The sequence below is a fragment of the Mauremys mutica genome, chromosome 4 (genome assembly GCF_020497125.1).
Source record: "Mauremys mutica isolate MM-2020 ecotype Southern chromosome 4, ASM2049712v1, whole genome shotgun sequence".
NCBI classification, from domain to species: Eukaryota; Metazoa; Chordata; order Testudines; family Geoemydidae; genus Mauremys; species Mauremys mutica.
The window spans coordinates 31,502,158-31,530,048 of NC_059075.1; the positions used below are offsets into that span (position 1 = coordinate 31,502,158).

At 43.1% G+C, this 27,891-nt stretch overlaps 1 protein-coding gene across 3 annotated transcripts in view; it reads left to right on the forward strand.

The window, feature by feature from the left end:
- The window catches only part of TTC7B (tetratricopeptide repeat domain 7B), a 304,133-nt gene that overhangs the window by 123,783 nt on the left and 152,459 nt on the right, over positions 1-27,891 (forward strand). For all 3 annotated transcript variants that reach the window (XM_045016346.1, XM_045016347.1, XM_045016349.1), the window contains 2 exons: positions 13,680-13,743; positions 18,283-18,420. In XM_045016346.1, coding sequence (XP_044872281.1) covers positions 13,680-13,743; positions 18,283-18,420 — 202 coding nt within the window. The remainder of the gene's footprint in view (positions 1-13,679; positions 13,744-18,282; positions 18,421-27,891) is intronic.

A 27,891-nucleotide genomic window follows, 5' to 3' on the forward strand; every position in this document is an offset into this window, starting at 1 on the left:
TGACACAGAGCATTTGGTGTACCCCTTTTTAGCAGTAGCTAGCCTTCAGCCCCTTGGGTCGTCTAGGTCTAGTTTAGTTTTATTTTAGTTTACTTTAGTTTTTTATTTAGTTTAGTTGTATCATTACCTCATTTATTTTCTTGGGTTTATTTGGTTACATACCCCTTTCCTCTGGCTTCCCTTCTTCAGGGGTTCTCCCTCGGGGCTGTTTGGATAATAAGTAAATCCCTTTGGGTATTAAAGCAGGGGTCAGCTACTTACCAGCATAGAGACACCTCTTCTGATGCCTTCACCAAGAGTGAGGTTCTTAAGGTGAGGCAATCTCATGTTCCCTCTCATTCGATCTGGTATGAACAGCATTAGATACCACTGCTTCTACTTTTGTGATTCCCCCTCATTGACCATACTGGAACCTGTGGGCTGCCTGTAGCCAACAACTTTCGAGAGCTCCCAACTATTCACATGGGGATCATCCTGGAAGACAGTCTCCACCACATCTCTCCCTCCTCTAATGGGAATCTTTCGAGGAGCAGGAGGTTACAGCTGATGATGAGATAACACCACAAACTAATATCTTCTCACTTTCACCATGTGAGGCTGTGCTGCCTCCCTCACCTTCTTATGCAGATGATTTTAAATAGCTTCAAGAACTTAATAAATGGATTGACAATTCACTCCAAACCCCCCTGGAGGAGATCCAAGATGCTCACCACATGACAACTTTTGGTTGAGCGGCCTTGCTGGTGAACAAGGCTCTGCTTGAATCCACCAGACAATCTGTCAGACTCCTGCCACGGTACTGCTTACATGCAGACTAGCTGACAAAGTGTTACATCCCAGCAAAACAATGAGTTTTTATTTAAACATCTTCCGCCTAATTCTTTGTTTGTGGAAGCCATCAGCAAGCATGACAAACAGCACCTTACGATAAGAGCTAAAAGTGCTTGGACCTCTTTGATTGTAAGAGCTATTCCTCTGTGACACTGTGATTTAGGGTTATGAATTGCCCAGCTCTGATGGTAAAGTATAATTACAAATATAATGCTTTTATTGAGCATCTCCCTCTCGAACCATGGGAAGAATTTCAGGCAATCACAGGGGAATGTCAGCTCCTAGCAAGGACAAGATGCAGCCAACACTGCAGCCTGCTCTTTTTCCACTGCTGTTATCATGTGTCAAGCATCTTGGTTGCAACTATCAAGATTTCCCTGGGGATCCAACATACTGTAGAATACCTTCTTTTTGACAGATTTATGCTCTTCGGTGAGTCCACAGATGAATCCTTGCACACTTTGAAGAATTTAAGGGCTGTAATCCAATCTCTTGGGATCTACACATCTGTGAACAAAAGAAAATTGAGTGGATCACAGTTGGTTCATAGATCCCGCCAGGCCCAATTTCCTGTTTTCCATAAGTCTGCCAAGCCACCCAAAAAGAGACCAAGAAATCAAAAAGAGAGGCCGCCTACCATATCCACTACTACCACCCAGCCCTCCTCCTCATTGAAACAGCAATTTTGATGGTTCAGTTGAGGGTGCAGAAGGTCCCCTTTATCGGCAACTTCAACTGCATCAGTCTACTCACCCTTTGGAGACGATCTCTTCTGCTTTTGACCGTCATGGGAGCAGATAGTAGCCAACAAATGGATTTTGGAAGGTATAACATTGAGTTACTCCAGCCATTTTACCTCTGTTCCTCCATCCCACCCTCCTTTCCCGTTCCTTCTCAGGGACCCATCTCACATACAGGAATTGCTGAGACAGGAATTCCTCTCCCTCCTGTGCACAAGGGCCATAGAATCAGTTCTGGTCCAGCACAGAGGGAAGTGATTCTGTTCCAAGTATTTTCTGGTCCCCAAAAGAAATGGAGGATGGAGAACAATTTTACATCTCGGATACTAACAGTCACTTTTGTAAAAATGCAAAAATTCAGGATAGTAACTCTTGTAGCTATAATTCCATCATTAGATTCCAGGGATTGGTTTGTGGCACTGAACATTTAGGCCATTTCCTTTTAATTGCGATACATTCCTCTCAGAACAGGCACCTTCATTTTATGGTTGGCCAGGATGACTTCCAGTATCAAGTGCTCCTCTTCATCCTATTCTTTTCCTCAAGGATTATTCTTGAAAGTCCTTGTAGTGATGGCCATTCACCTAGGTTGAATGGGAATAATCATCTCCCCCAATCTCGATGATTGACTCCTTAAGGGCTAGTCATACAATGGGGTTTTCTTTGCAGTAAAGATAGCTGTGTCCCTGTTCCACAAGTAGGGACTACAACTCAATAGTGAAAAGTCCCTTTTGACTTGAGTTCAGCAGAGAGACTTCATATGGGCTTCTCTGCATGCCATCATGTCCAGAACTTAGCTTCCAGCTCACTGGTTTATGGGACTGACTAAACTTATTTCAAAGTTTCATAAAAGTCCTTGGATGTCTGCAAGAAATCCTCGGTTAGGCCATATTGCAGCTTATACTTTTGTAACACGTGCCAGGTTACATCTTCATTGCTTCCAGGGATAGCTCAGAACAGGCTACATTTTGAACACACACAGTCTTGATAAACTGGTGTCTGGTCCTGGTCAGGAGCTAGACTCGCTCAATTGGTGGAAGGACCCATACAAAGTTTGTGAAGGAGTTCCCTTTCACTACTATAACTAGAACTTCAGAAGCATCCCTTGTGGGATGTGGAGCACACCTCAGAGGACACACCAGTCAACGCAAATGGTCCTCTCAGGAGTCCCTTCTCCACATCAACCTCCTGGAAATAAGGGAAGTCAGGAATGCCTGTATCCACTTCCTTCACTTAATCAAGGGTCAGTCCACCAAAGTCATGACAGACAATGTAGTCTGTATGTTCTACATAAATCTTCAAGATGGGGGGTAAGATCCCTTCCCCCCCATTGTGCCAAAGCACTAAAGCGATGGAACTAGTGTATAGCCAATCACATCCTCATCTCAGCCTCTTGCATTCCAGGCACTCAAAACATGATAGCTGATGATTTAAGCAGGCACTGCTCCCAAGATTACAAGTGAGAGCTGAAATTACAGAAATATAGTTGCATACCTAGTTTGCAAACACAGTTATTTCAATTCCCCATACAAATTAGATTATTAGGTGAATACACAGTTGGTTAGTTATGCATATAACTAGTAATTTGTAAATACAAATACCCATGGTAATTGCATTTGCAACTCAGGCATTAGTTGCACACACTTTTGCAAACTCAGTTATGTATATTCTTGAAAATTAGGTCTTTAAATGTGTCTACCTCAGTTTCCCTATTTTAAAAATGAAGGTGAAACATGCTTCTTGGGGAATTCTGAGGATTGGTTAATATATAAATTGATGATTGAAATGTTCTTTGGAGATTATCAGTGCTGTGTAACTGCAAAATATTATTACTGATTCCTCTTTGACTTTGATATTCATGTGCTCCAAAACCAATTTTGAGGTTAGGAAAAGATGCAGGCTGCTTCAGTCAATGCCTTAGAGCAGTTTCCTGTACCAGTGCAATTTTTTTCAGCTCTACCTTGATTTTTCACCATTTTTTAAAATTGGTTCAAACTTTGACACTGCTGGTAAAGTAAGGTATTTTTATGAATCCTGGTATCACATTTGAACTGTCTATAATGACATACAATTCAGTCAGTCAGTTTGGTGCCTTGCAAGTCACAATAAACTTGCTTATTAAGCATTAAGAATAGCTTATATTCTAGAAAGGAAATGCTGAAGTAGGAGCTATGTGAAGACAAGGGTAACCATTTCTACAGAATGTGAATTCTGCTACTTTAAATATTTTCCCTAATATTCTGCGTGAGGAAGTTTTAAGAATATATCTTTGACACTGGTTTACTAACTCTCCCAAGTGATAATTCTGATGACTCCTTAGATCCACGCAATTCTTTCCCAGAAAGAGCCTCTGTTCCCTTCTTCACTGCTAAAACTTATTCATTAGGGGATTAATGTTTTCCATAATTTGTCTCCTTTTTAAGCATTGGGTTGAGAGTTATCTGCTACAATAGACCATTTGTTTATGGACTCTGACTCGGCTCTACCCTCAAGTTCTGAGCCACAAGTGCAGTTTTTTTCACAAATGTCAAACTTATTGACTGGACTTGACAGTGTATATATAGACTGTCATTTGAAGTACAGACAACCTCCAACTGCTTAGTCTAGACTTAAGATAGTGTTTTGTCCTCTACCTCATATTCAGACATAATTTATTAACTTTACAAGTTAAAAGGATCTAAAGCATAACCAGATCTAAATCTAGTACCAGGCTTTGGTTTTCCAGCTTCTGTCCTAAAAGACAGGTTTCAGAGTAGCAGCCGTGTTAGTCTGTATCCGCAAAAAGAACAGGAGTACTTGTGGCTGTAAGGTGCCACAAGTACTCCTGTTCTTTTTGTCCTAAAGTATTGCTGTTCCCATAAAGTATTAAGTTCCACACTACAAAGATGCAGTATATCATGAAAATGCAATTTGCAGCTTATTGTATTTTGAAAATGACTAGACTGTAAGGTCAGGTGGACAATTTAGACTACAAGGGAGTGTAAAAGGTTTTACTGTGTTCTAGCAAAATAAAAAATGAGTAGCTTCTAACAAGGTTAGTGTGTACTAGTATCTTTAAACGTCATCTCCTGGTGGTAGAAGGCCAATTTAAAATACTCTGATTACTTGCAACTTATTATCCATGAAGTGAAGTCTGAAATTTAGCTTGTTAAAAGGATATTTTTGTTCAGAAGAGAGGTAATCACACTAACTCTTCCAGAAACTAATAAAGTTTATATGAAAATTTTTCATTTTAAAGTGACTGTCCACTTGCAAATAATGTCAATTATCTGATAGACCCGTGAAAATTTCCTAGCCACAGTATGATAGAGACAAGGTGGATATGAGAGAGATCTTTTATTGGACCAACTTCTGTTGGTGAGAGAGACAAGCTTTCAAGCCACACAGAGCTCTTCCTCAGGTCTGGGAAGGTACTGCCAATGTCACAGCAAAATGCAAAATGGAACAGATTGTTTAACATAAGTAGTGAGCACATATTATAAGGGACCTTTCAAAGTAGAGTGGCCCATTAACACCTCATCAGTTATAGGACAAAAAGAGAGGTCAGTGGGTTACAGATAGTTTTAATAAGCCGTAGATCCAGTGTCTCTGTTCAGTCCATGATTTTTAGTTTCTATTATAGCAATGGATTTAAGTTCCCAGGCTCATCTTTTGAAAGTCTTGTGCAGGTTTCCTTTGAGGATGAGGACTGATAGGTCAGAAATAGCATGATCCCTTTGTGAAAAATGTTCAGCCACAGGTGATAGGGTGTTTTTATCTCCTACATGAGTTCATTTGAGAGCATAGTGATTGTCTGGTGTCACCCACATGATTGTTGTTGGGACATTTAGTGCACTGGATGAGGTACACCACATGTTGTAATAGACATGGGTAGAATCCAGGGATCTTGAAAAGTATGTTGTGTGTGGGGGGCGGGGGGTTGATTGTTGTAGCAGTGGAGATATGCCTGCAGGTTTTGCATCTGTTGTTCTGGTCTTGCTTTGAGTTGGTGTATCCTGGTCTGTGGTGAGCTTGCTTCTGATGATGAGCCTGGAGAGATTAGGGGGTTGTTTAAAGGCCAGACGTGGGGATTCAGGAAAGATTTCTTTCAGGGTGGGGTCCCCATTGAGTATGGGTTGTAGTTTGAAGATGCCCCCTATGGGTTCCAGTGTGGTATGGTAGCTGACAACTAGGGGTGTGTGGTCAGAGAGTTTTATTTCTGTACTGAAGCAGGTTCTCTTGAGATGTCTAGGTGGCCTATTCCATGATGTGATATACTTCTGTGGAGGAGTGTCCTTGTTTGGGAAGGTGGTTTTGTGTGTGCTAAGGTGTATATCCCAGACTTTCTCCTCAGAGTAATTTCTGTGGTATCTGAGTGCCTGGCAGTAGATAACAGATTTTTTGGTGTGTTTGGGGTGGTTACTGTATCTCTGAAGGTAGGCATGGTGATATGTGGGTTTCTTGTATATGGTTGTCTGTAATGTTCCATTGTTGAAGCATGATATCCAGGAAGTTGATGCTAGTATGGGAGTGTTCCAGAGAGAGTTTAATGGAGAGTTGAAGTTGCGGTGGAAATCTATGAGGGAGTCTGGAAATTCTTCCAAACAGTGTTTCTTGGCTGCATGTGCACAGTAGAGCTCCTTGTGCTCTTGACTGAGAATATATGAGACAGTGCAGGTCGACGCCTCTCCAGTTCCTTTTTACTACCACGTGGCCTGAGTCAGAATCCTGTGTCCTCCTTCAGCTCATTGTACAGTCTGTAAAGACATTTGTAAATAGTTCTATTTCCTAGCTTAATAGTCAATTAAAAGTCATATTATACTTACTATAGTGTGTTTTCTTCTCCCCTGTTGGGGAACACCACCATGGATCCAGGACTATGCCCAGAGTCCCGGGATTAAAGAATTGCGTCTCTTGACTTCACTCCTCTTCCATCAGTGACGAACATCGATGCTACCTCTATTGTCTGGATGAGGTGGATATCTCTGCAAAATGCGGTATCTGTCACTCTTTCCACCCAGAACTCAAGAAGCTCGGGGACTACCCCTGGGGAACCACCTAATACAGAAAGCTATGAGATCCCTGTCTGATCAGGGTCAGGGAGACTCCCCTGCACATTACTAGTGTCTCTCCAACCATGTGCCTTGGAGTAGAGCAACCAAAACCCAAGTCAAAAGAATCTTCTTCTAGGGCTCCCCATGAGAGTAGTGGGCATTTCCATGAGTGTAAGGATAGATCCCCATTGAGGACTGTCTATAAGAGATGTGTTTCCTCCCTGAGGTTTTCCAGGTCTGGTGAGACTTTGCGCGCAAAATTGAAGGACCTGGTTCTGCTAAAGACATCTAGGTTGAAGGGCAAAGAGTGTCAAAAGAAAGATCCGGTGGTTCAGTTGGTCACCTTGGTACCGAAGCCTAAGGACTGACATTCGCTGGTTCCGTTTTTGAGTGCTGGTCCTGGCAAATCTCGATATCACTGAATTCGTCTAAGGACCATCCAGTTGCCATGGATGCGCTGGGTCTTTAAAACTTAACGGCCATAACCTCTGGTGCTCAGAGTGTGCGTAGACTTACATAACACCGGAGGATATATTCCTCCCTTACCCACAGTCTCCACTTCTCTCCAGCTTGGCCTTCTTGAGGGATATAATTACTCTGGAGGAGGAGCCTACGTCAGTGTCCCAGAAGCCATCCTATCTCCAAACCTTGGGCAGGAGTGCTTCAGTAAAGACAGCCCTGCTGCTACCAATAGAGCAGTTTTCGGACTCAGATGAGTCACAGGTATTAGATCGGGGTGGGCAAACTTTTTGACCTGACAGACACATCTCAGTATGGAAATTGTATGGAGGGCTGTCTGGGGCGCACTGGGGCGAGGGGGGGGCGGGGATGAGGGCTCCAGTTGGAGATTCAGACTCTGGGGTGTGGTTAGGGATGAGGGGGTTGGGGTGCAGGAATGTGCTCTGTGCTGGGATCCCAGCTAATAGGAGCTGCAGAGCCAGCGCTTGGGGTGGGGGCAGCGTGCGGAGCCTCCTGGCTGCCCCTGCTTCTGGGAGCCGTGCTGCACGGAGCAGAGCAAGGCAAGCCCCTGACCCCGCTCCCCAGCTGGAGCACCGGAGCAGGGAACGCTCCCAACCCCACTCGCCGGCGGGAGCTCGAGGGCTGGATTAAAAGGTCCGACAGGCTGGATGCTGCCCACGGGCCGTAGTTTGCCCACCCCTGTAGTAGATGCTCTGGTATATCCGCAGAGACAGAGGAGCCCTGACAGATATTCAAGGAAATTCAAGATGGGCGAGGTAATATCTTTTATTGGACCAACTTCTTTTGGTGAGAGAAACAAGCTTTCAAGCCACACAGAGCTCTTCTTCAGTATCCTGGGACCAACATGGCTACATGCACACTGCAGACAATCAAGGAGTCATGCTCCTTGTTCCTTAGGGTATTACTGCCCCCTCACCCCCAGATTGCCATACTGATTCCCTTAGAGTCCCCTCCAACCGGTTGGTACCTTTTTCTGGCTTTATTGGGGTCCGTGGGATCCTTATGGCAGGTGCCTGGACCCTTCTCAAGAATTGTACTGCTCTTCTCCCTCCTGCCAACTGGGTCTGTCAAGGTGCAAGGAGGAAGAGGTTGACCCGAATCCACAAATTTCGACAGGTGTCTCCTCATCATCCTTGTATGAAATGATCAGTTCTTCCTTGCCATCTCTACTGGATTACCATTGGCAGTACCAGGAACTACTGCAGAGAGTTGCCAGTGACCTCCAGATTCCACAAGAGGAGGTCCAGGACCCGCAACGTTGGCTTCTGGATATCTTACAACCTAAGGGACCAAGTAAGATGTGTCTTCCAATTAATAAGGCCATACTAGAACCAGCGAGAGCAGTATGGCACACTTCAGCATCCTGTGCCCCTATGCCAAAAATTGCTGAGAGGCAATATTTTGTTCCTGACAAAGGAACTGAATTTTTATTCTCCCACCCTGCTCCCCAACTCACTAATGGTACAGTGCCTACAGAAAAGGCTCGGACATACTATCCAAGGGCTATCCCAGCAGATAAGGGCTTTAAGGGACTGGACCTCCTGGGGAGGAAAGTCTTCCCTTCTCTTCCCCAGGTTTGCAGTTTTGTCATAACTACCAGGTTCTGTTAGCGAAATATGACTCTAACAACTATTCCAGGCATATGAACTTCATTGACAAGCTTCCCACAAAGGACAGAGCCCAGTTTCAGTCTCTTTTAGATGAGGGAAGGCTAGTAGCAAAAACAGCTCTCCAGGCCACGGTGGATATGACAGACACCGCTTCCACAAGTCTGGCCACTGGCTTGGTCAAGAGGAGTGACTCTTGTCTGCAATTGTAAGGGTTTCCTAGGGCAGCCCTCCCCTTTGAGTCAAATCTCTTTAATGAAAGAAACGGAGAGTCCCTTTATTCATTAAAGGACTGGAGATTGACTGTGCATTACCTGGTGATTTATACTCAACCCCCAGGAGGAAACACCAGAGACAATCTTGTAGACTAAAATCGCCCCCTCCTCATATACCGTATTACCAGCGCCCAGCCAACCCTCTGTGGAAACAGAGCGTTCAGAGGCCTTGCTTCATAACCCCCTCCACTGCCACAGCCTTTTCTCACTCTCAACCACCCGCCAACAGCTATTTTTGACATACTATTCGAGACCCGCCTACCACCACTGAAGCCACCTTATCTCTTCCTCCCATTATTTTTGGGTGCCGTCTCTCTCTCTTTGCCCATAACTGGAGGTTGATCATAAAGGGCAGTTGGGTTTTGGAGATTATCCATCAGGGATGATCTATGGAGTTCCTCTCCTTCCCAGTCCCACTTCGGGGACCACTCTCACAAGGTGTTTCTTCAATGGGAGGCAAAATCCCTCTTACACTGAGAGGCAATAGAATGTGTTCCACCTCAGTATCAAGGGGAGGGAGGTTCAACTCCTCGTAGTTCCTGATTCCCAAAAAAGAGAGAAGGTGTAGACCAATTCTGGACCTTTGGCAACTGAGCATCTTTATTCGAAAGCTGAAATTCCAGGTGATTATGTTGTCATCAATAATCCATGCCCGTCAGGAAAGGATGTGGTTCGTGGCTCCCAACATTAAGGATGTATATTTCCATGTGGACATTCACCCTGTGACGGGTTTGGTCACAGAGATCCCCTTGAGACTGTTACCTGATGTGCTTAAATTATATCTGACCCATTTTCCCTGCTAGTTTGGGACTTCAGAATCCTGCCTTGTTGAGCCAGACACACTAGCCAGCTGCAACACAGGCTCAGGGTCTGGGCCATGCCTCCAAGGTAGCAGACTTTAACCAAAACAGCTTAGCAGTTTACCTGTCTCCAGCACCCAGACACGCAGCTCCCAATGGGATCCAAACCCCAAATAAATCCATTTTATTCTGTATAAAGCTTATACAGGGTAAATTTGTAAATTGTTTGCCCTCTATATCGCTGATAGAGAGATATGCACAGCTGTTTGCGCCCCCACGTATTAATCACTTACTCTGGGTTTATCAATAAACAAAAGTGATTTTATTAAGTATAAAAGGTAAGATTTAAGTGGCGTCAAGTAATAACAGCCAGAACAAAGTAAGTCACAAAGCAAAATAAAATAAAACACACAAGTCTAAGCCTAATACTTTAAGAAACTGATTACAGGTAAATATCTCACCCTCAAAGATGTTCCAATAAGCTTCTTTCATAGACTAGACATCTTCCTAATCTGGGCCCAATCCTTTCCCCCAGTACAGTCTTTGTTAGATCCAGCAGGCATCTTAGGTGGTAAGCAGGGGTTTTCTCATGACTGGCATCCCCTTTTGTCCTGCTCTTCTCCCCTCCCCCCTCTCCCCCGTTTTATAGCTTTGGCACAAGGCGAGAGTTTTTTTGTCTCTCTCAGTCCCCACTCCTCCTCCTAAATGGAAAATACCAGATTTAAGATGGATTTCATTATCAGGTGTCATGATCACATGTCACTGTAAAACCTCTAGTCTCCATTTCCCATGGGCTGGCCCACACATACACAGGAAAGCTTTCAAGTAAGTAAGGCCATTTACAATTGATTGTTTCTGGAGTGCCCTTAATGGTCTCCACTTAATATGTTTACATCAGAGATACACATTTATATTTTATTCTCCTAACTCCAGATATATAAATGCAAACAAATAGGATAAACACACTGAGCGTACATCTATACTACCCGCCAGATCAGCGGGTAGTGTTCGATGTATCAGGGATCAATTGATTGCGTCTCGTCTGGATTCATCACAATAAAACATGAGTCATTCTCAGTGCACCCAACTGGTCCACAGAGTTCTGATTTCTGGATCTCCTATGAAAGTTAACCAGTTATCTCATTAGCATCCAGCATCTTCCAGCTCTGATAATGCAGGAGAATAGTGGTATCAGATATTCCAACCCAGACTCTTTTCGCCTCAGATCTTGGTATTTGGATGGGTCTCAGACATAGAGCATGTTTGGAGGCCGTTCAGACTGATCTTAAGAGAAGACTCCATCAGAAATTCCATCAAGCTAAATGGCAGCATTTCTATACCTGGGTGCAAAAAAACCAGTTATCTCCAGAGATAGCAGGTATTCCTGCTATTTTAGATAATCTCCTCACTCTCAAGACACTGGGCCTTTCTGTTAGCTCTCTTCAGGTCTACTTAGCAGCAATCAGTGCTCTCAACCCACTGGTAGATGGCTGTTCTATTTTTAGTCCCCTGATAACAACCAGATTCCTAAAGTGCCTCACTAGGGCCTTACCACCAGTAGTGAAGCCAGCACTTCAATGGTATTTCAGTCTTATACTTCAAAGGGTGGCCTGGTAAGTACTCGAAGTGTTGGCCATGTGCTTGGTGTCCACTAGTCTGTGAAAGTTGCCCTCATCGCCATCACATCAGCCAGGTTGGTGTGTGAGATGGGAGCACTTGTAGCCAACTAGTGAACTGGCCAACACTACTTTTCATAAAGATAACACATCCCTTCACCTCTACCTGAAATTCATCCCTAAGACTGTTCCTGAGTTCCACATAAATTTATCTGTTTAATTGATATTCATTCTGAAACCTCATGCCTCCAGTGAGGAGAGGACATTTCATTTCTTCAATATCTGACGAGCTTTGGGTTCCACTTGCGAAGAAAGAAGCCATTTAGAAAAATACCTAGACTGTTCGTAGTTGTAGGAGAGTGAGCATGGGGGGCAAGCAGTATCTGCTCAGAGAGATTTCTAAGTGGATTTCTGGATGTATCCTCCTTTGCTATCGGTTAGCCCATCTCCCTCCCCTGGATGGGGTGAGAGCCCATTCTTTAGGGCACAGGCAATTTCAGTAGCATTTCTCCAAGTAGTACCTATACTGGACACTTGTAACACTTCCACAAAGCATTATACTTTAGTCCAAACCTCTCTTGCAGACTCAGCCTTTGGAATGACAATATTGCAAATATCTATACTGCCTGTGTCCTTGTACCCACATGTGTAATACACATAGGTTCACACATCTCAAAGAACCTCCAGTTACAGGTAAGTAACCATCATTTAATTAAACTGGAGAGGGAATCAATAGATACACATTAACACTGTGGGTGTAGCTTAAAATATTTGCCTTCAGATTCTTAAGTTCTCAAAACTCACCTTTTTTTTTATTGTCTAGTTGTTTCATTTAGCACTATGGACTTCTGTGAGCGGAGCCCATTTAGTTCTTCTGTCAGCTTGTTAGAGAAATACTAAAATATTTATAGGTTTGTATATCACCTCTCTGAAGTGTTTCTTTAAAGCAATAAAGAAGCCAAGTTTCTTAACAGATGCGTTATTCCATTTCTGGCAGCTTTTGGTAGTGCCAGCAGTCTTAACTATGTGTTGAAACTTCTTTATTACATAAAAAATAGTTAGTCTTGGAAATGATTTTGTACCCTTACTTTAATGTCCAAAAAGAGACGTGGAGATCGACTTGCATTGATAATAGCCCATCTATTTAAAAAAAGTGGGGGTGGAGGAGAGGCACTATTCTTGAGATCAAACCTGCTATTTGTCTAAAATGATTTCACGGTTTCATGGTAAATTTCCTGTTAAATTTGAGGCATCTTTAAGAAATAAAAAATGTCTAAATCTTAGACAACCCTTAGTTCCCTCTCAGTAATTCAGTGTAGTTTAGGCAAATTCCATAATACGTATAAGGCAGTGTCTAGTAGTGGTGAGAGAAATTTAGCTCATTAGTAAGAGCTTAATTGTAGCGTAACCACAAGCACTGAGTAAAGAGCAGAATATAGGTGCTCTACCCCAGGAACAGACCAGACACCAAATCCTGATTGGGTCACAATTTGATGCCTGGTTTCCCTTTGCTTTGAGAGAGTGGGAGGATCCTAGCTCTGTACCTGGTACAGATTTTACTTCTCTACCCTCACCCCCAACCCTTGCACCAGAGGGGAGTTGTGGCCTCATGGAATGTGTCTGGATAACTGCTTTCTGCAATCTGTTGCATAGGCTGGCAGGGGCCTTCAGAATTAAGTAATTGGAAATAAATGTTTTAAGTGCTTAGGAAGTGATGAGAGTGATGGTCCACAGAAAAGGCAGAAACTGGAGTGGCTTTTGGTTTTAATAGTGAGCTGTACAGTACAGCATCAGTAAGAGGAATCTTAAATATATCTAATGCAGAGATAATGCAAGTGGGGGTCCAAACATTGCTAAAATGTAATCAATATCCTATTCTTGTAAGCTGAGGGACAATCTATTTTAATATGCCCTTGTTTCTATTCATGAATGGTTGCAGTTCATGCACACTTACAAGTAGAGTGGGAGGTTTGTTTAATTGTGAATACTGCCTTTTTTTACAGCTGTCAAAATTACATGGTATTTGGGATATTTGGACTGTTTGTTTTCAACTCTGATCAGTCTGGTGCTTCTGTTCGTTCTGTTTTGCCAACTTATTTTTTTAAAGGCAAATCAAAGTATTGAAATAAAACTAACCATTGAAACTAAAATTCTAATATGTATAGAGATTTTCATTTTTTCTGAATATTAAAAATATACTAATAATCATAGAAACATTTGATGTTATGTACACCATTCTTAAGGGTAATATGCTCTACTTGTATTTTATTAAATACTAAAGTTTTTGTTTTTGACAGCATTTTTTGTCCTCAAGAAAACACAGAAGAAGCCCTATTGTTGTTGCTGATTAGTGAATCTATGGTAAGTTAAACAGCTGTTTTAAAAAAAAAAAAAGTCACTTCTGTCATTTGTCTTTAGAGCACATTTTGTCTCATTTCCTGATACGAAACTACACGAGCAGTTCCTTCTGGAACTAAAGCTATTGCTACTCTGACAGGGAGCCAGCAGGAAGTGCTGTGAGTGTATTATGATTCTGAGTTCCTCTTTCCTTTTGAGACTAAGTGCATTGTCTTTGGGCTGAACCTACCCTTCCTTTAGTTTTAGGGAGGAGAGGTAGAGTCTGTTCCCAAAACCAGGTCCTTCACTTGGCATCACATCAGTGTGAACAGCTGTTACAGCAGCTGCTGCCATTCAGACAAGCAAACTTGAAAATTCAAGTAGTTTTTGTTGTAATCATGAAAACCAAAAATTAGATACATGTACCTATTCCAGGGGTGGGCAAACTTTTTGGCCTGAGGGCCACATCGGGGTTGCGCAATTGTATGAAGGGCCGGGTAGGGAAGGCTGTGCCTCCCCAAACTGCCTAGCTCCCGTCCCCTGACTCCCCCCTCAGAACCTCCAACCCATCCAACTGCCCTCTGCTCCTTGTCCCCTGACCACCCCCTCCCGGGACCCCCTGCCCCTAACTGCCCCCCGGGATCCTACCCCCTTATCCAACCCTCCCTGCTTCCTGTCCCCTGATTGCCCTCCCTACCCCATCCATATCCTTGCCCCCGGGACTCCCACTCCCAACCCTCCCTGTTCCCCTTCCCCTGAGCCCCACCCAACCTCCGCCCCTCCTCTCTGACTGCCCCCCAGAACCCCTGCTCCCTTACCAACCCCTGCCCCCTTACCAGCAGCAGGAGCTTGCAGCCACGACACCCAGCCAGAGACAGCTGTGCTGCCCAGCGTGAACAGTGGGTCAGAGCACGGCCCACGTGGTAGCGTGGCTGCGGGGGAGGGGGGACAGCAGGGGAGGGGCTGGGGACTAGGCTCCCCAGCCGGCAGCTCGGGGGCTGGGCAGGACGGTCCCACAGGTCTGAATGTGGCCCGTGGGCCGTAGTTTGCCCACGTGTGACCTATTCAATTTGTATATGGCCAAAAATTCTTTCTGAAGTGCTTTAAAATGCAGATCTCACTCAAGTTTCAAATAACTCTTGATATTGGCATATCATCTGTATAAGGCATCATAGGATGTTACTGGTGTTGTGTTTTTTATAAACCCTTGATTTTCCCCTGTGGTTGTTTCCTTTCAATGCCTTTATTGACACCTGTTAAAACGGTGCCATACTACTGCTCTAACAGAGCTTTCCTAATCATTGATCACCTGCCTACTGGTAACTTACTAATGCAAGGTCACTTACATCCCATGCTCTTAAAACGTTCAATACAAAATCTTTTACTCCTGGGGGAATTCTGTCCCACTGTGCTCGTGCATATTTCATGTGCTGCACATATTTTTTGCAGAAAAAAGCTCCTTCTGTAACGTTGCTGTGATTCCACCTTTTGTCCACCAGAGGGTGTTGTGGCACTAGAACACAGCAGCCATTTCTGTCCAGCTCCAGCTACGGTGGGGAAGAGAAAGAGCCTGCCTTCTTCACAGCACCTGTCAGACCAAGTCAGGAGGCAGGGGATATGGGGCGACAGACAGCATGGGGCTGCTGAGGGGTCAGATGGTGCTCATAAGGCCTAGTGAGGGAGGACAGACTGGAGCAGGAGCTGAATGAGAGTGGAGGCGCAGGGCCACCTAGGTGGAGGGGGTGCAGAGCTACAGAGGGGAAAAGGTGTGGTTGAGTGGGGGCACAGACACATGAGGACGGGGTGTATGGACACATGGGGAGAGAGGTGTAGGACCACATGGGGACGGGGTAGTTGAGTGGGGGCACAGTTACACACGGGGACAGGGGGTGGGGTGCATGGACAGGGGACAGGGGTGCGGGGACACATGGGGATGGGGGGAGTGGGTGTCAGGGTCGAGGGACAGGGGGTGCAAGGACACATGGGGGAGCAGGGACACATGGGCACTGGAGCAGATGTGCCTGACTGAATGGGAGAGGCTAGACATCAGTCCGGGTCTGCATGGGAGACACACCCTAACAATCCCACCCTGCACCCTCAAAAAACCTGATCCATACTTTTCCCACCCACACCCAACAACCCTTCAGGTTCATACCCAGGCTCCTTCCCAGCAATTACTTCCCTCTCCCTTGGCTTCTCCATTACCCTTTACTCCCCCCAAGTCTTTGCACTGCTTATACGGTTCTGTACTGTAGTTTAAATGAATTATTACTCCAAGTTCTGTCTTAATATGCCGAGCAAGGAATCTATTTGTCAAAAAACATTTCCTGAATCTCTTTTATTGTCTGTATTGTGACAGACATACTTGCTGACAGGTATTTTGAAATAAATGGCCAAAAATAATTGAAACTGGTGTGATTACAGTAAAAGCTGTTTTACCAGGCATTTCACCAACTGGAAAGCTCTATAAACCGGCATTTCTGATCTTAATTGAAATGTCAGCGTATAGTCCAGTTGACGTGGGGCTAGCAGGGGGTTGTGGCGCAAGAAGGGGTGCGGAGTGCGGGCTTTAGGACAGAGTTTGGGTGTGGGAGGGGGCTTGGAACGCGGGAGGGGATGTTTGGGGCGTTGGATCGAGGGGCCACTCATCTTGGGCAGATCCCCGCAAGCGGCAACCTGTCCCAGCTGCTCCTACACAAGGCGTGGCAGGCAGTTTTGTGTGCTGCCTCTGCCCACAGGTGCCACCCCGAGCGCTGTTTCTGCAGCTCCCATTGGCTGGGAACCATGGCCAATGGGAGCTGTGGTGCAGCGCCTGTGGGCAGAGGCAGCACACAGAGCTGCCTGCCACGCCTCCGCCTAGGAGCAGATGGGACAGGTCAATGCTTGCGGGGAGCCGCCCCCAGATCCAGCACCCCTTCCCATGCCCCCAACCCCCTCCCACAGTCAAAATCCCGCCCACATGCCACAGCCCACATGCCGCACCCCCCTCACGCCCCAGCACCGCACATCCCCTCCTGTACCCAAACTCTCTCCCTCTTAGTTAACCATCATTTTTCACTCACTGGCACCCCCATTCCGTCAATATGCTGGATAAAACAGCTTTTACTGTATATTGTATTATTATGACAACTAAAATAGGCAGAATTTTGCAGAATTTTAAAATATTGTGTACAGCATTTACAATTTTTTGGTGCAGAATTCCCCCAGGAGTAATCTTTTCACTTCGTATAATGAATCTGAAACTTTTTCCCTACTTATATTGAATCAAAGGGTGAAATTTTCAAAAGCGCTAAGTGCTTTCATGTATTGCAGTAAATTATAATGCAGTAAATTATAAATTTTATAATTTACACACACACACACACACACACACACAGAGTATAAGTGTTTTAAACAAACAATTTAATACTGGTACACAGAAATAATCATTGTGAGGCTTGGTTGAGGTGATAAAGTCAGAGGGTGGGATATTTCCCAGGGGATGCCTTACTGCTAAATGACGAACTAGCAATTGGCTGAGCCCTCAAGGGTTAACTCATTGTTAAAATAGCCTCACACTCTACAAAGCAGCACAAATGGAGGGAGGGGAGATAGCATGGCAGACAGAGACACACACCGTGTGTGGGAGAGAGAGATGCTCCTTTAAGTATGCTGGCCCCACTCTAAGTACACTGCCTTTTTAAGTAGATCAGCAAGCTGAGATGGCAGCTGCTGCCAGGAAGCTCCCTCCATCCTGAGCCCTGTCGTGTCCCCCCCTGCTCTATGGAAGATGGGGTACGCAGGGTGCAGGAGCGGGGGGGAGGGGAGCACCCTGACATTAGCGCGCCTTCCCCCCCTCCCCCCGCACAGAAAGCAGGAGGCTCTGGGGAGCAGTTCCAAGGCAGAGGGCAGGAATAGCATGTGGCAGTGGAGGGAGGGACAGCTGAACTGCCAGCAATTGATAGCCTGCTGGGAGGCTGCCAAACAGGGAACTTAAGGGAGCGGAGAGCTGATGGGGGGCTGCCAGTCCACCCTGGTTCCAAGCCCCCACCAGGTAGCTGCAACAGGCTGCTCTTCCTGAAAGCAGTGGACAAAGCAGGCGGCTGCCAAATGACATTATAAGGGAGTATTGCTCAACTTTAAACGAGCATGTTCCCTAATTGATCAGCAAGGAAACAGCATTAACTGGGACGACTTTAAGTGAGGAGTTGCTGTAAAGCACTAATTATGCCAGAGTCAAACCGCAAAGTATAGCTTCAGCTTAGATAATTTTTAACAAAATTATTTTCCTCTGTTTTATACAGTTAAAACATAACAATGAAAGTAAATCAGTTACAGAAACACTGGATTAGGGTTAATTTGTATATTAAATCCCTCACAAAAAGTAGTGTGAAAAAATGGCATCAAACAGTCTTTTGTTTAAATACAAGTAATCAAATGCAAAATGAGCAGCAGTTGCTATCTTGTTTGGTCACTTGCTTCCAGTGATGATTGATATGTTGAAACATATTAATAATGACCAGAATCAAAATGTGAGTCAGATTAGACTAACACCCTAGGTTTCTTCTTGGTGTTGTCTTCCAGGCTAACCGTGATGCTGTACTGAGCAGAATACCAGAGCACAAAAATGATCGCATCATCAGTTTGCAAAGTGCATCTGTAGTCTACGATTTGCTTACAATTGCCTTAGGGAGAAGAGGTCAATATGAAATGCTATCAGAGGTACGTCTTTAATAGTAAATATTTCCAGTGCCATGTCTTCAGTTTGTTTCCAACTGTTAACATATATGAAATGTAGATGACAAAACTGTCTATGGTCATTTGAAAACAAAAACTGCCATGAATTTACTACTCTGTTCAGTTATGTTGTAGTAAAAGGGTCTAAACAGTTTCATAAAAAACTTCTACCATAACAATTGTATTATAAATACATCCTCATTAGTGAGTAGCTGGAAAAGGAATTTATGAAACTATTTCTTTTGAGGTAAGTATTTTATATAATTTCCCCGCTTGGTCTCATAGCATTGGGACTGCTCTAAAATGCTGTTCATAATAATAGTAATAATACCTGGCTTTTATATAGCTAATAATGAGCTTCTCCCTCATTATTTGTCTCTTCAGATCTCTGCTATAGAAATTGCATATGATGCCTGAAGAGTTTTATTTAATTATGTAATATAGAAATCTGTTCTTTTTAGATATGCCTTTTTACATGTTTAGGGCATTTTAAAGTGTAATCTCCTATTTCTCAAATGCATAATGGCTAATCAAGCTCTTTGCAGAAGAGAAGGTTTTTCTCCTGCTTAAAGCAATGCCTTGAATTCAGCAAAATGCCATTAACTGAGATTCATGGTTAGCCATCTGTATCCACGATGAGCCCTTAGTCACACCTGAATTCCATACATTTCGCTTGACAAGAAAAGCCCATCAAGGAATTGATTAGCTGGTTAGTAACATGCCTCAGAACATTCACTGAAGGATTCTTTACTTAAAATAAAAATTCAATAGTGTTATGTCTGTGAAGCATTTCATAGCAATATCTCTTCATGCTCAACTCTGAAATGGAAGTATTTCCTCCTGTAACCAGTGTTTTTCAGCATCAGGTGGTCTAAACACAATTTTTATCAGAGTGATAGTAGCCCTTCCATGAAACCAAACAGTATAAAAGCTTAGGGAGGGCTTTCGTTTCTCAGCATAATCTTGGATTGTCAAATATTTTAAAATTCTTTCCAGTAAATGACTTTGTTTCCTAAATTGTATATCCACTATGTGGTGTTTACATAGAATTTGTTTGGAGCTTCATTTGCCAAGCATGTACCCCAATGTATTAATGTAGGCTCGTGCACTTTAGAAATTAATGGCCCAAGGTTTGTCCCAATGTCTTCCAGTGCATGTAGGCATGTCAATTATACTGATAAATCATGAAACTTCCTCTGATTTCATGGCTCTTGAGTAGGACTCCTCATATGGTTAAAATTAAGTCTTTGCCAAAATGGGGCCTAACCCTTCATAGGTATAGTCCATTGCAGTACTATAGGGTTATTTTGTACATCAAGCCACTTTTTAGAAGCCTAACTTTAGTCACACATTTTTGAAAATCTTGGCCAATACATAATGTTTAAAAATATTGATACTCTGGCCATGAAGCAGCTATTCTGTATGTGGAAAAAACAACTTCTCTATCTAAAGACATTCTCTATCAGAATAAAATATATGTCAAAATACAATGCCTGTTTTTGATGGAAAGATACAAATGTTCTGTCAGATGTCCTGTAAGATCTATTCTTCTCTCGACAAAGCATTCAACTAGCTCTTAAATCCCATGCACTATTGTCCAAAATATTCCAGAACATCCAGGCTTTAAGGAGCTAATTTTCTCCAACCACCCATGGCATTGTGCAGCTTATCTGCCTTCAAATTCTGTGGTCGCCAACCAGCAGCCTCTAGCTTAATTTTATTATTAATGTAAATATAATAAAATTTGAAAAGTCTTTGATCCATTAGTGTTAATATACTTCAGCTTGGTCAAAAAGGAGTTGATAGATTAATTATAAATGGGAATTATCTAAATATCAGTCCAGCAGAGGAAATTTCCTTCCAGATAGCCTGTCATCCTGTCTTGACCTGACCTTTCCTTTGGCTCCACCTTGGAGCTTTGTATCACCTTTTGTGTTCTGGAAACCAGGTGATGATCTATAGGTGCTCCTAAGAGGCAGCCATTTTTTGGAGCCAATAACAGTTTTTGCTCATGCAGAAAGTAATGAAGTGCCTTCAGTAGAGTCAAGGAATCGACCTTTATATATTTTTCCTGATTTCTTTAGTTTTTTTTCCCCCTGGCCACAATAGTAAGGGTTTTATTTACATTTATAAAGATACTTCTGTGTATAACATTTCAAATCTTCCAAAAATCATTGAGTAAATGGAACTCTATAATGTGTGCTATCGGAATTAGCATAGAAATCATTATTTATGTAGTTACTGTGATGAGGTGTATTTGGTCCTTCATGAATTCGGGGGAGATCTTTCTGGACCAACAGCATCTTTCCCCAGGCAGGTCACTAGAAAACAAACCCAGTTCTGTCTAGATTAATAGATTTAAGATCATAAAGGATTGTTATCCTTATCTACTGTAACCATTTGCATACAAAGACCATCAGATTTTGTACAGTAATTCTTGCATCACACCCATACCATCTGTCTGACCTGTAGCATATCTTTTAGAAAAATATCCAGTCTTGATTTAAAAATGTTAAGTGATGGAGGATCCACCACATCCCTTGCTAACTTATTCCAATGCTTAATTACCCTCACTGTTAAATTGTGTGCTTTATTTCTAGTCTGAATTTATCTTCCTTCAGTTTCCAGCCATTGGATCTCATTATGCCTTTGTCTGCTAGATTAAAGAGTCCTCTACTGCCAGAAATCTTCTGTAAATTCAGGTACTTACAGACTGTGATAAAGTTACGTCTTAACTTTCTCGTTGATAAGCTAGATAGATTGAGCCTCTTAAACCTTTCAGTGCGAGACATGTTTTCTAGAATTCAAATCATTCTTAAAGTTCTTCTTTGAACTCTTTTTTCCATTTTAAAACATTTTTTAAGTATGGACAGCAGAGCTAGACAACAGTATTCCAGTCCCTTCCTCATCAGTGCTGTATACAGAGATAATACCCTCTCCCTACGGTTACCTGATATTGCCTCCTTATATATCCAAGAAATGTTATCCCTCTTAGCCACGGTATTGTACTGAAAGCTCATGTACAGTTGGTTATCCACCATGACCCCTAATCCTTTTCAGAATACAGCCCCCCAACTCTCCCCAATACTGAAAGTGTGACATAGATTTTTTGTTCCTAGGTACATTACCTTGCATCTAGCTGTATTATAATGCATATTGTTCAGAGGAACACGGTTTACCAAGTGCTCCAGATCATTCTGTAGTAGTGATCTGTCATTATTATTTACTACTCTACCAATTTTTGTGATCTGCAAAATGTATCAGCAATGCTTTTGTATTTTCTTCCAGATTATTGGTAAAGATGCTGAATAGCATTGGGGCAAAAACAGATCCCTATTGGACCCCATTAGAAATAGCTCCCTTTGTTATTATGATGATTCTCTGTTTATAATTACTTTTTGAGATCTATCAATTAGCCAGGTCTTAATACATTTAACATGCATTATACTGGTTTTTGTATAGTGTTTGGGTTTTTAATCAGAATGCCGGGTGGTACTAAGTCAAATGTTTTATGAATGTCTCAGAATATTACATCTACAGAGTTGTTTAGACATTATTATGCCTAAAGCAAACTTGTGATCTCTTCAAAAAAGACATTCATCTGACAGAATCTATTTTTCATAAAACAGTGCTGATTAGTACCAAGCTACCAACCTTTAATTGTTTTTTTCTGATTGCATCCCATATTAGTCCTTCCATGTTTTTGCCCAGGATTGATGTCAGGCTACCTGCCCTTTAGTTATCCTGATCATCTTGCTTACCCTTTTAAAAGTACTGGTATATTCGCCTTTTTTCTCTTGAACTCTCCTAGATTCCAAGATTTGTTAAAAATCAACATCAGTGGTTCAGAATCCTCCTCAGCTAAATCTTTTAAAACTTTCTCTCTCGTGTGTGTGTATGGCATCTGCAGAGCAATGTTTTGTAGATACAGTTGTAGGTCCATAAGCCATCTCAAGGCTGCCTCTGTGTCATTGTCAGATAAACCATTGTCCATTTCACCTTTGAATCCATATTTGAAGCACTGCATTATTATATATTCAGTGGTTTGGATGTTCTCACTGCAGTCGCATGAAAGGTGAGTCTTTGATTTTCCACTTGTGCATTAAGTAACTGCATGGTTTGTTCAGATGCGGTTCAGTGAGGTGTTGATTGTAAAGTTTCTGTCATAATGCACATGGTCTGATTCAGCTGCCTATCCACAAGTTGGCTATGGCAGCATCTTGTCCAAAACTAGTGCACAGTACTGTGCAACTAAGTATACCAGGGTTAAGGCTGATGTTCGTAGCACCAGAGCAGTTGGTGTCCAGCTTGTTCCCACTAACTTTTGGATAATGTTGGCGCAAGCCTTTGCTTTAGAGGCTACTTTCTTGAGGTGGTCATGAAAGATCAGTGAGTGGTCAAGAATAATATCGAGATGTGTTGGCTTTGGGTCATAATGCACAGTTTCACCATAAAACTAGACAGTGCCTTCTGCGATTCTATTTTCAAGGTGGAAAGTAGAGACTGCCAATTGCTCGGATTTGGTCTCAGCCACCACTTTTGGAAGTACTCCTCCGTGATCTTAAGGTCAGATGTAAGGATTACTTCAAATTCTTTAAAGTTATGGAGCCTGAGTTGTGAGTGCCAAATCATCAGCATGCAGAAATTTATGTGCTATTGTTTCATAGAATCATAGAATCTCAGGGTTGGAAGGGACCTCAGGAGGTCATCTAGTCCAACCCCCTGCTCAAAGCAGGACCAAACCCAACTAAATCATCCCAGCCAGGGCTTTGTCAAGCCTGACCTTAGAGGTTTTTAAGGAAGGAGATTCCACTACCTCCCTAGGTAACCCATTCCAGTTCTTCACCACCCTCTTAGTGACAAAGTTTTTCCTAATATCCAACCTAAACCTCCCCCTCTGCAACTTGAGACCATTACTCCTTGTTCTGTCATCTTCTACCACTGAGAACAGTCTAGATCCATCCTCTTTGGAACCCCCTTTCAGGTAGTTGAAAGCAGCTATCAAATCCTCCCTCATTCTTCTCTTCTGCAGACTAAACAATCCCAGTTCCCTCAGCCTCTCCTCATAAGTCATGTGCTCCAGCCCCCTAATCATTTTTGTTGCCCTCCGCTGGACTCTCTCCAATTTATCCACATCCTTCTTGTAGTGTGGGGCCCAAAACTGGACACAGTACTCCAAATGAGGCCTCACCAGTGCTGAGTAGAGGGGAATGATCACATCCCTTGATCTGCTGGAAATGCCCCTACTTATACAACCCAAAATGCCATTAGCCTTCTTGGCAACAAGGGCACACTGTTGACTCATATTCAGCTTTTCGTCCACCGTAACCCCTAGGTCCTTTTCTGCAGAACTGCTGCCCAGCCATTCGGTCCCTATTCTGTAGCAGTGCAGGGATATCGCTCTTGTATACATCGTAGAGTATTGGAGCAAGTACAGAGCCTTATGGTAGCCCATTATGGAAAGTGCGTGGCTTGCAGGTTTGACTTCCGAGGTGTACGCACATCCTTTGGCTGCTAAGCTGGTGTTCAGCAGCTGGGGAATGTGAACACAGGATCACTTTGGCCAGGTTCAGTAGTAGTCCATCCTTTCAGACTACGTCACATGCTGCTGACAGATGGAAGAAAGCAGTACTGGATCTTGAGTTTTTGTTGGAATCCAGCCTTGGTGTATGTAGTGAGGCCCAGGACCTGGGCACAGCAACTTCCGTGCAGTCGGAAACCAGCTTGCTCCTTGTGTAGGCTGGTATCTGCAGGGGCCCAATTTGGTTCCGATTCATACACTTCATCACTTGTAGGTGGTTCTCAAACAGGAGATTGCCCTATAACTAGAAGGGTCATGTGCAGGTTTTCCAGGCTTTAGGATTTCAATGACTTTAGCTTCTCTCTACATGGGGCGGATTTCACTGGTCTCTAGGATGTTGGTGACCATCCATTTCCATGTCAGTGGACCCAGATTATATAGAAACTTGAGATAGATGCCATCTTCTGCTGCTGCTTTTCCCAGTTTTGTGGCTACATTGGCTGCATCAATCTCCCTGTTTGTGAATGGTCCAAACCCCTGGGATAATGAAGAGGGTGTGGACCTTATCTGCTGGAGTTGATGCTGGACTGTCTGTGCTACTGTTTGTCCACCTGCTGTTTTGATGTCCACAACAGTTTAGCAATGATGGCATTCTCTTTCACCTGCATCCTAGTGGAATGCAAAGGATTTGTAGCCCCCAGGTGTCTCAGCAGATTCCAGGAACATCTACTTGTATGTATGAAATTTAGACTTTCTGCTCATTCGGGCCACTGTTTCCATCTTGCTGCATCCAGTGCTGCTAGGAGGGCTTTCCAATTTCTGGGTCTCTACACTCATCATATTTATGGAAGAGCTCTTGGCTCTCTGCAGTCCAGAAAGGAGTATATGATGACTTGTGTCCCTGGTGGATGTTCTAATCTCTCCCACAAAGAAGGAGCTTAGTAAAATGGTGTGACTGAAAACACCCCCCATATTCACACCCTATACACTGCTGTAATAATCTTTATATGAAATATGCCTTGTGAGGTATCATTTGAAAACTAATAAATATGGTGAAATTTATGTAGCAAAATTATATGTAAAGTTATGAAATCCCCCAGTATGATATTAGCACATGCTGAAAACCACACAGCCCTGCCTAAGCAAAAGTTGTTAATTGGGGCTATCTTAAACAAATGAATGTGTGTTTACCCCAATTTACACACAAATAGTAAACAAGATTCATTAGACAACAGGGGCAGATGGCAGGAGACAAAGCAAATTGACATTTCAACAAAAATGTGAGGGGAGAGAGCATGAAGTGTCCATCACCTGACTCTATGTCACCTACCTCATTGTTGGAAAACTTTGCTTTGAGGGGTAATCTTCAGAAGAATCCACTTGAAAAGTTCACTGAACTGTAAAAGAGAAGAGCAGAAAACCCCAAATTATCTCTTTCACCTAAGAAGACAAAGGCACCAGCACCTTTGGGCCTCCTGGAGAGACCCTGACCAGGGGGAAGGGTCAGTCACCATCTTGCTGGGAAACACTGGGTGAGAACGTGCATTTTAAACAAAGCTTTGAATCAAAACTTGCTTGATTAAGTTTTAGACTTTTAGATGCATGTTCTCACTTATATTTGCTTGTGACAACTTCTAACTTAATCTCTTATACTTGAATTCACTACAAATACTATTTTCTTGTTAATAGACTTTTTTTTTTTAAATCTAAAGCAATACAATGCTGAGTTTAAACTGAACTGTTTGGTAACTCCAGTTAAAGTAGCAAACTGTTGAATATTGGCTTCATACAGGATCAACAAACCTTAATATCTGAACTGTCCAGAACAGAGCTGGAGAGTGCAGAACACACATTTTTGGGAAAATTCGGGACTGGGAATTTGTTGGGGTCACTCTGCAAATAGTAACCAAGGGTGATGGAAGCCGAAGTGTGACTGGTGTGTTACTGACAGGCTGCTGGGTTAAGAGCTGCTGGACCAGGGCTGCAGCAATACAGAGGCACTCAGAGTATGAACTTCATGCTGGTTGGCTGTTTCAGTGTGGCCACATTGTGGGGTATGCGGTGACACAACCCCTCACTGGTCTGGATTGCACCTCAGAATGTGACAAATGGTCAAAAGTCTTCAGTGGTGGGACAGTGTGGAAGATTGTATTCTCCACAGTTGTTGTGAAAGTGGCTCAGTCAACTTTTTTGAAGCTCCAGCATGGCGCTAGTTTTAAGTAGAGTACTGGAATTTGAATGCCAATATGGGTCAGTACTGATTTGTGCTGGCTGTTTGAGAAGTTGTCAAGGACAATCCATGATGCATGTATTGGTGTGCCTGTATCATCTTTAGAGGTGAACCTCAGGCCAGGCTGTGCCCTGTCTTTCAGAATGGAAAGTACCATGCTGTTTTGCATCAGAAAGGAGGAGTACCGGTATATCATTTGCTGATGCCCAATCTGTCAGTTCTTTGCCTGCAGTATTGTTTGCTGCCTAGCTCCACTGTGTGTGGTGACAATTAAAGTCCCCCACTAATACAGCAGGGTCCTGTGCGGTTGGCAGAGTTGATTGAGGGAACTTCACACGGGGTGGTTTGTATACATTAATGATGATAAACTTGACAAGGTGCACAGATTGTAGTTGTTTCTTTGTGCACTTTAGGAAGTAGGACCACATATTAGTTGATCTCCTGCTTCATGTATATTGGCAGCCCGTATTTTAGGTGGTAATTGCTGGCTATGAGTTTATAGCCGTTGTAGCAACAGGCTTTTTCTTCGTTTGTGGCATAGGTTTCCAGGAGGGCGAGGATGTGGATGGTGGTCGTCTTCAGCATTTTCTCCTTGTAGTCACACTTGGATCATAAGAGGCCTTCAACATTCAGTTGGCAGACTTTTACCCCAGGTCCAATCTGCCTAGTAAGTTGGCCCTGAAAAGTCTTATTTTGTTGCTCTTCTGACTGGGAGGTCGACCGTTAACATTTGGTCACTGGTTTGATGATGATAGCGATGGTTTCCCACTTAACAAAGTGGACCGCATGAAAGTGGTCATTACCACCTTCCATCTTTAAAACTCTTTGGTGCTGAGTTGTCCCGTCCTGCAGGTTTAAAAATGTTTATCTTTAGTAGTTCCTCTTTAATGTCTAGTTAATCTACTCTTTAGTTACTGTTCGAATTTTAAAATTCCTTATTATCCTTCTACTGAGCTTAGATTTCCATTGGTTTTAGCATTTCATAGTTGGTTTTAGCATTTCATGGTTCTGCATTTCATAGCTGCTGATGTATAGTCACTGCTATCAACCTCAACTATCTGCTGCAAGTATTTATCCAGGACCAGCAGCACCTAAAGAAGTTGGCTTCTTTGGCTAGCTCCTCTGCTAGTTAACCCAGCAGGAAACCTGTAATCATCTGATCTTGACTGGGAAAGCCCTGGGAGGTCAGTGACCAGTCATCCACCCACAGAAGGACTCTAGCGTAGAGAACTGGGAGAATTATTTCTGCTACACTTTTAGTTTCTTTTCTTTATTCTGTAACCAAAAGCTTGATATCAAAAGGATTGAGGTTGGAGATTTGAAGTTGACTAAGTGTGACATCCCCCAAGACAAATCCTAAAAAACAAGAATTACCAAGTTGTGGGTCACCTCTTAACCATACCCTAATGCCCACCCAACATGCTTCCAATGACAAAGATACACTGCATAGTTGCAATGAACTTTCTTCTATCTCCAACTTGTAAGGAAATGCCTTTCAAATAATATATTTATCTCCCTCGCTGTATAATGCAGAACCTTAATTACAATGCCATGCGTTCCAACAGTCACATAACACATTCACATTTTGTATATGTGAATGTGCAAATGTGTTGTCAAATTCACAAGTGCAAATATTTGCTGATGTCTCTGAACTTGTGTGTGCATATTCCATTCTTCTGCAATAATTACTATTAAAGGCAGTGGC